General features: G+C 36.8%; 1 protein-coding gene across 4 annotated transcripts in view; it reads left to right on the top strand.

Annotated features, from left to right (window-relative positions):
- tmod (tropomodulin) overlaps positions 1–8,869 on the top strand; it is a 71,380-nt gene extending 62,511 nt beyond the window's left edge. For 2 of the 4 annotated variants that reach the window (XM_018510574.1, XM_018510577.1), the window contains one exon: positions 6,943–8,869. Coding sequence is in view for 1 of the 4 variants with exons in the window: in XM_018510577.1 (XP_018366079.1) it covers positions 6,943–7,004 (62 nt within the window). In the remaining 3 variants the exon portion in view is untranslated. The remainder of the gene's footprint in view (positions 1–6,942) is intronic. The other 2 variants (XR_001940206.1, XM_018510579.1) reach the window with 2 other exon arrangements.
- Positions 8,870–9,341: the final 472 nt, after the last annotated feature.

Genomic DNA, 9,341 nt, shown 5'->3' on the forward strand with positions numbered 1-9,341 from the left:
AACATTGACCTAAAAAAAAATTTATATACATATACAGTATTACGAAACGCAGAGAAACGTGGAAAACAAGAGAATCGACGAAAAGAGTTGGTTGTACGCAGTTCTGCCGGAAAAATAATGGAAGCTTCAATTACCGAATAGATTGCCTCGAATTTCTATCGCCGGGCGCTATTCTTCCATTTCACCCTTTCTTTCCTTCCGCCCCCATTTGTTTTTTTTGTTGTTATTTTAGTATCTGCCTGCCAATTTTACAAAACAAAGTAGCACGCGATTCGTCATACACGAGCGCCCGGAGCAAATTGCGAGTTTTTATATGTATTCATCCAAACGTGTATGAATTCGCACCTACGCATATGTAAACGTACCGAGAGCAAATATTTTTCCGTTTTCTCTATTACGATCTGTGTATCATGCAATTTAATTAGTGACCCTAAAATTTCAGTCTCGTTTATCGTATTTAGATAAATCAATAACACAATACAGGCTGTCCCAAATATATTAATGTTATACCCTAAATATACTCTCTAAATTCTTTGGAGTAGAATTTCATACTTCAGAAAAAAAAATAAAGAGACGTGAGGAAAAATAGCAATCTGTAATCATAATTTGTTCTCTCTAAAACCTTTAGAAGTTTCTTTAAGTGAAAATTGAACCAGTCTCGAAAGAGAGTGGCTCAATTTTCAATCTTCAAGAGTGAGATTTCACTCTTCACAGTGAGATTCATTCTAAAAGTTTCAGAGCGTACAAATTATGATTAAACGTTCTTATTTTTTTCACGCGTTTTAATTTTTTCTCTTCTTTCTCTTATAGTTACGTAATATATTTTTATAGTCATGTTTAAAAATAGATATTTGGGATATTTTGAAATGAATCTATTCTCTCAGCAAATATTTTTATATATATAATTAATAAGAAAGTGTTTTTTAATAATATATATAAAATTTAACGACAAAGGAGCATAAAATCACTGCATAGATTGTTTTTTGCGATATGTAATATATTACTAAGATTCAGATTCAACTTAGACGTTTCGGCCAAAATCTGGCCATCTTTAGTAAAAATAATCCCGCATTAGTTACATAAATTTAAACAATAAAATTCGCAGTCATACATTATAATTAAAAATCACGCTCGCTTTTCTAACTAGAATTCCCAAATTCTAACTAGAATTCTCAAATTCTAATTAGATTAGAATGCATTAATAATAGCATATTTGTTTTATATTAGAATTTGGCAATTCTTGTTTGACACAATTCGAAACATTTCATTGCTTCATCAACCGCGTATTATGATCTCATGAACAAGATGAAAGCGAGCGTGATTTTTAATTATAATGTATGACTGCGAATTTTATTGTTTAAATGTATGTAACTAATGCGGGATTATTTATATTTTTACTGAAGATGGCCAGATTTTGGCCGAAACGTCTAAGTTGAATCTGAATCTTACAATTAGTAATATATTAAATATCACAAAAAACAACCTGTGCAGTGGTTTTATACTCCTTTCATTAAATTTGTATATATAACAATAAGTTAAAAATCACCGACGGAATCGCATGGTGATGCATCGAGTTGGTAGAATTCCCATTACAAGACGGGCGAACGTGACTTCTATCGGGCGGGTCGAGGCTTTCGTCGGCTTTACTTATCTCGGCTACATCCCGCGAGCGGATTTCTTCGGCAACGAGAGCTTGCAAAATCACGGGCGCGCGCTTGCAACTGCAGTGGTAATGATAAAGCGGATTCAGTCGCGACTTCGGAAGTGCAGGGAGACACGAAGATAGAGAACGAGAGGGAGGGAAAAGCCTCGTTTTACGGTGCATTAAATTCTGACGAAGTGGCTCGTCCTGTATACCGACGCAGGGGAGGGCGATCTGAATTATCCTGGAACAGATAAACAGACCGCCGACGAGGTGGAGGAACCATCAGGGAGGGTCCGGAGAATAGAAAAGGAAGAACAGGACGGAGCGACATTTCTGAAGAGGTTGTAGCGATGTTTCGTGGCCGAGAGGAAGGTGTGTGAAGAATGGAATGGACAAGAGAAACAGTAAGAAAGTATGATGGAAGTACTTTAGGATTTTCAAAGAGGGAAGATGAAATCTAGGGACGCGTCATTCGAGCGTGAAAAGCTCGATGGCTGTCCCAGGAGCTTCGCGAAGGAGTTACCTCGTCTACCTTTTTTACACATTTCATAAAGAAGCTGTCGTCGTATTGTCGATTTATCTATTTTTTTTCCCCGCTGATAGTCTAACCGTAATAGTTCGATCGCAATTGCTGGAATTTATTTGTCGCAATTACTTTGTGATAAGCGATCTTTCGTCCAAGAGCAGTTTTACTGAGAGAAAAATATTTCGTATTTATATGACTATAATTGCATGATAAAGTAGTTATGGCTAGGAGCTTTATTTTTATAATTATTATTGCTATGTGTTAGTATTAATAATTGTATGTAGATCTATATACCAAACAAAATATGTAGTTGGCCCTAATAATTATAATTTTATAATTCATAGTCATTTTCGGTGCCAATTAAATTTTTTTGTAAAGAACTATTAAATACAATTATTTTTATTATCATTATAATGACTATAAAAATCGAGTTCCTAACCATAATTATTTTACTATTTGATTATAGTATAATAATAAATACGAAACACTTTTACCTCTCTCAATCAGTGTAAAGATAACGAAAAATGGGTCGCTTCTTTTTCCAAAAGAGAGAAAAATACGCACGCTTTTTACGAAATTTCCGAAAATTGTAACCACGTTATCATTTATATAAATCAAACACGTAACTCCATTCGGGAAAATCCGTATTAACGGATGAAGGTTTTTTAATCAAATTTGTGTCGAAAATTCGAGGGATTGAATTTGCAGCCTTTCGGCGCCGCGCGATTCAATTGCAAAATTGATTAACGGCGTAATTAACCGTATTTATGGTATCCGCATTTGGTTGCATCGAAACAAAAATTGGTATTTGGTATTTGTAACTATATTTCGTGTTATTTATGATTATTACTACTATAATATTGGTATAATAACTATGTATATAGTTTTACCAACAAATATTAAATTATATATACACTAAAAAAAGTGATCTGGTTGGATTAAATAGTAATTCTGGTGGAAAATGGACGAATCGGAATTTTCTGTAAGTTACTAGAATTCTACTTGAGATATCTAGAATTCTAACTGATATAATTATTCTGGTAAAAATATAAGAATTCTCTAGATTTTATCAGAAATATTGTGTCAACTAGAATTCTAAATAAATTTAACCATTAACCATAGAAAATTCTGATTCGTTCATTTTCAACCAGAGAAATTTTTCAATATAATAACTACAGCTATCTTACGATAACAATAACTATGATTATATAGTCATTTTATTCGGTTGCTGATTAAATATATCTGTTGATAGAACTATATATATTATTATTATTATAGTAGTAATAATCATAATTACAGTAACGTGTAATTATAGTTACAAATACGAAAAATTTTTCTCTCAGTGAACAAGGCAGTCGCGAAAAATTCGAGCGAGGTCCAACCACTGGAAAATCGGCGAATCCAGCGAGTGCAAACTCCGAGAAGGGATCGTCCGACAGCTAAACTAATTAGCGCTGACGTATTACAGGCGCTTACGTCGTACCACGCGCGCCCGTGGCGAGACGCTACGGTAATAACGAATTACACAACGATGTTCGTCCTGCGCTTTCATCGCGCAGCGGAACTCTGTTACAAGCTCCCGGGTCCGTATCCTCGTGCGCGCACGTACTCGCACCGCGATAATTAATTTCCCATTAAACGCGGAGCGCGGTTGCACGGTAACTTAACACGTGCACCGTCGTGCAATGCCGTCGTCCGGCAAAAGCCGGCTGATGTTGGATTATTAACGAGCCCACGCCGTGGACCGTGTCTCGCCATGAGTCACGTACCCGCGACGCGATCTCTTATCGGTGTTCCGATAACAAGTAACGCGCTCCGGGGCCTCACGTCTCTCGTATCGCGAGTCACGTTTCGCATTATCTGTTACGAGTCGTGCGCGCATTTTGTCACAGCATTACTCGCGCCGGAGCTACCGGACGAGACAACGAAACAATCAACTTCCCACCTGTCGAGAAAAATTGCGAGCGAACGATATAGCGTTCGTACGCAGTCCAGCAATTCGAATCTCCGAACTTTCCTTGGGCGCGAATCGTTTATCTCCGTATGGCAGACCCAGCCGTTTCCCTAATCGGCAAAAAATTGCGGAACACGCCGCGCCAATAAATCTGATTTCTATATCGAAGGTACTGCCGCACGCGACTTTGTTCGCGAGTCCGTGAGATTTATCGGGCACGGCGCGCCTGTTTTTGTCGGCACGGTCTTGAATAAAAATATCGCTATAAGTACGATGTGACGACGGGTGGTGTTACGTCCCGCTGGCAAGTGTATAGACGATGAAGAAAAGATTTGCGTCGTTGCGAAGAACGTCTTGAGAATTCGAAATCATATTCCTAAAATCATTGGCCGTGTTCGAGCCGAACGAAGTCGCTAGCTTGCTCGCTGAGCAATTGAATGTGCACTATTAAATTCATACATTGAGAGAAAAACTGTTTGTAACTGTGTATAATTACCTATTACTATAATTATGATTATGACTACCATATGTATAATTTTATCAATTAGTGTATAGTTGTGGCAACCGAAAATAACTATAATTAGATAGTCATTTTGGGGGTTAGCCTATCCACAATGTCAGTACAGGATTTCGATTGTCTAGCGCAACCAAAAATTGCTGCTGCAGCCAATTAAAAATGCTATGCCATATTTAACCATCTAATTTGCTGTGGCAGCCAGTCTTTTCTTTCAATGTACTATTAAATTCATAATGCCAAATTATATTCAATTTGAGGTATATTTTTAATCATTTCTATAGGTTGCCACTGCTCCTAGCATTAAATTGTTAATTTGAAAAACAATGGCGTTAAACAATTTAACTCCAAAATATGTATTAAAAAGTCAAATTTAATTATTTTAAGTAAATATTATGTATATATGTTAATGTAGACGTTGTTTACTTTGAAACTAAGCGATTCAATCACAGAAATCATCTGATTTACATTTTGATACACATGGAAATTAAACATAATAAAATGTCATTTAACTCAAGAGATTGGATTGTTGCTCCTTTGATATCTAACGAGTATAATTGATTGGATCTACAAGTAATATCATCATGTTAAATCTCTTGGCGAGCGGGCTAACTTTTTTGTTGACTTGAACACGTCCATTAAAGCGGCTAATAAACGCCCGTAATAATATGTTAGCGCAATTATACTTTCGTTGCACTGCAAAAGTGATTATAACGTAACGTGAATAAACGATACAATTTCCGTCTTTTCATCGCGACTCGGAAATTAACGCCTGCGGGAAATTCGTTGCCTTCACGGGGACAACCGCGAGATCACTGATCACACGTACACGTCGAGATACGACATACATACTATATGTCCTCGTGCGAATTAATGCGGCAAGCTCCATGCATGTATATAAATTTCTGACACGTAAAGTGTTTTATCGTCGTTGCTCAACATAGTACTCGCGTAACCCGCGTTAATTACTTTTGCTTTACGACCGGTGTGAGACGGAAAAAAAGGGAAATCCGGGAAAAGTGGTAGCGGACGGTGCGAATTACTCTCTTCTGAAGAATCATCGTGATGCAGATTACCAGTGTCCTTTTACGTTTACTTTTCGAGAGCTTTAACAGCCGGTCTTATCACGACGCGGTTTCATGACGAAGCTTTTACGCGCTTACAGGGATTTGTATTACGTCCTGGAACATTCTGTACAATTCTCATTTATTCGTCAAATATCACGACAAATCCTTTTTATATTGTTAAACATTTATATCGGAAATTGAGTACGTTTTTCAATTACTGACGTTATATAGAAGGAAGATTATCTTTATTGACTGAAGCGACACTTGGAAACGCGGTCGAAGTTGTCGGATAAATTAATTGAAGCCGGATAAAATAATCTCATCGCAGTACCCGTCTGTCCGATCATCTCTCGACGATCCGCGCGTTCGAGGATCTGCGAATCCAAAGAGCTTAGTCGATGACTTTGGAATCGCTCGGCCTTCGAGAATCATTGGCTACGTTCGGTTGAAAAACTAACTTTGCACAACTGTTGTAAGATTCTTTAAGTAAGTAGGTAGTCTAAAATTCATTTTATCAATTAAAAGAACACAGGGAATTATAACTATTTAATCTTATAGTTATATTTTTTATTAGTACACCGAGAAAAATGATGCTAATCAACAGCATCATTTTTACTGAAAATAATCTTGTTGATTCACAATAACAGTATTAATGAAACAAGTAAAATTTTATTAAAACAAGATAACATATTTGATTCATTAATGGTATTATTGAATCAACAGTGTATATTATTTACAATGTATATTTTATTATAGTTAACTTTATATCAATTGTATCCTTATAAGGTAGAGGAATGTAAAAATAATGAACTTTAAGACTTCTGGGCATATCTAAGCGATACTTTTTATATATTTTCCTTTTTCAGAGTAAGTTTTTTAAGAGAATCACATTTGGGGTGTGCTGTGGCCACCAATCTATTTAATGGTTAATACTATTAACGGTTAATATGATTGATAAAAGGTTGATATAATTAATTCACACATTTAGATCCAATAAGGAATTAAGGATACAAATCAATCATATTAAAAAATTTTACAATTGCAAAGCCGCTCTTTCTGCTGAACGCAGCTATTGATCTGAATGTCCGCGGATGTGAGGATCCGTGGCCGCGTGAACTCGTCGAGCTCCAACTCGAAGTCTCCCAGGCCGATTCTTGGGAAATCCTCACGTCGATCATCAAGCCCCTGGAACACCTCCCACCGTAATGGCTCCCTCGAGCATGTTTCTTTCGGCAGATCGCCTGTGCCGCATGGGAAGAGCTTCCCGTAACTACACCATCGGCTGGGCCATGCACTGATGATGATCGCCATGACGATGGCAACGACGACGACGAAGATGACGACGACAATGATACGCTGATAAGCACGTGTGATTTTCTCGCCGCGTCAAACGCACCGCGCCGTAAAACGGCCTCCACACGCGTACTCACATACGCACATGCATTCACGTAACATACGTCATTACACAGCGCAGTGTCGAATCTCTCGGATTCAATCTCGGAAGCGTACCATTTTTGTACTTGTGGAATTCTAGATCCTCTAGCTAGATTTGTTCTGAAATCGTATTAACGGACAATTGAAATTATTATACGCGGAGAAAGTCGGAAGCTTCGTATGACAAGTTATATGTGGGTGTCTCTCGTCTTTGTTGTTTTAAATAAATATATAAATATAGATATATGTATACATACATTTATATAAATATATATTCCTGCATCACATACAAAGCTATACCGGGCGATTAAAGATACTCCAATTACGCGTCATGATGTAATAAATTTAGATCGTCGAATAAACGCGTATTGATAATGTTAATTAATATATACATATATATATATGTATATGTTATACATGTTGCAACGTATATATAATTGTTAAGTTGTCGGAGATAAGTTTCACGGAGGGAACGATAAGGGAAGTGAAAGGAGCCGAAGGGATAACTTTTTTAATATAATATACATGCCGTTTCTTAACTGGATTATTTAAATATTTATACGAGGAGGGAAGGAGTTATTTCATGAATTAATTTGACCAAACTTTCGACCGAGTGTGACTGAACGATCGGGTACAAACTGTTCTGTGTTCTCCATTTTCTTTCTTCTTTTGTCAAAATTATCTCTTTTTACCGCTGTATCTTAGATAGAACGATTCGTTATTTCTTATGTATCATATTAAGCGAGTAGCTATTCTGTATTCAGAATAGCTGTGTCTAAATGATTTTAATGCATCGCTGTGGCTGAGGTAAGTATAGGAAAATTTGTAAACGTAAAGATTAAAAGACAGAAGAATCGATACGATTTTATTTTTAATTTAATATTTCTATATTCTTTAATCCTCTTCACAGTGCTTTTTTAAAATTATTTATCACTTCTATAAATAGTAAATGTTGGAATGTCTAAAGTCGATTAATTAATTGCGATTACATAAATTAGATGCAAATAAAGAACGGATACCACCAACCCGATCGTTCCGCTCGGCGTGCAATGTCACTGTAATATTCACTAAGGTACTAACTCGTCGTTCAAATTAATATTAATTTAGCATATACATGTATACAATCAATCTGTACATATTGTCTTCAATATCGTTTCTAATCAATCGATGTGACCTACGTGTTGTAACGAGAGAGACTGGATTTATTATAAACGTGCGCGAGAGAGAAAGTGACGTAATTGTCTCTGTATGCATGCGGGTGCGAACGAGAGGGAGAGAAAGGAACGCGAATACGTGGGTGAAGATAATAATGTGGAGAAGTCTTACTGATGTAAATCACGCTGATTGTCATAGGTACGTTGTATGTATTCGGGATAACTGAATTCACGGAGAATATGTAGATCAAAAGTACTGCTGCGCCGTAGAACAGAATTGTAGAACTGTAGAAAGAGATTTTATACTCTCACGCTGTGTGAGGATATGCGATCAGTCTGAATTGTCGCAATTAATTCGACAGATTATAATTTAAGTAACCCGCACTCTGTCTTCGCACTTTTGGAACGCATACCGACTTTTTACTTTAGCTCCATCAGTTTCAAGAATCTTCGAGTTTCGCCGATCGACTTGGGCTTTTCCGTATCTTCTACGCTTTTCCACGACGTGCCAAGTTCTTCTTGGTAAGCGTAGGTGAGTCGTGGTGGCGATAAACGGGAAGAAATGAAAAAGATAATGAAATCGATAATGAAAGAATATTGTAATTCAATTCGCACGTGACCTTCCGGCGATCTTTATTGTAAACGTATTAATCGCATATGTACTCTGTTACACGCGTCACATTACGTACACGTACGACACACGAAATCCAAATGCACGCGCACGAACAAAGCCTTGCTGCTAGCCTTATCTTGTAACACGAGGTTTCAAATAAACTACTGAAAAAACGTATCTTACGCCTGTGTCTTACTTTCACCTAAATTGACCTAAATCCGCGAAATATACACGGAAGGAACAGTTTTGCTGAAGTGTCTAAAAATTTAGTTAGAGGCAAATCTGAAAATAATGTCGTTGGAGTATAACAATAATTATGCAGAACGCTTAAGCTTTGATAACAATGTTGCAAAAAGTTTTCACATTCTAGCAACTAACGTTCTACATAATTATTTTGATGGTCTAAACAAAATTATTTTTAAATGTATTCAGAT

Source organism: Trachymyrmex cornetzi, unplaced genomic scaffold (genome assembly GCF_001594075.2).
Source record: "Trachymyrmex cornetzi isolate Tcor2-1 unplaced genomic scaffold, Tcor1.1 scaffold345, whole genome shotgun sequence".
Taxonomy (NCBI): domain Eukaryota; kingdom Metazoa; phylum Arthropoda; class Insecta; order Hymenoptera; family Formicidae; genus Trachymyrmex; species Trachymyrmex cornetzi.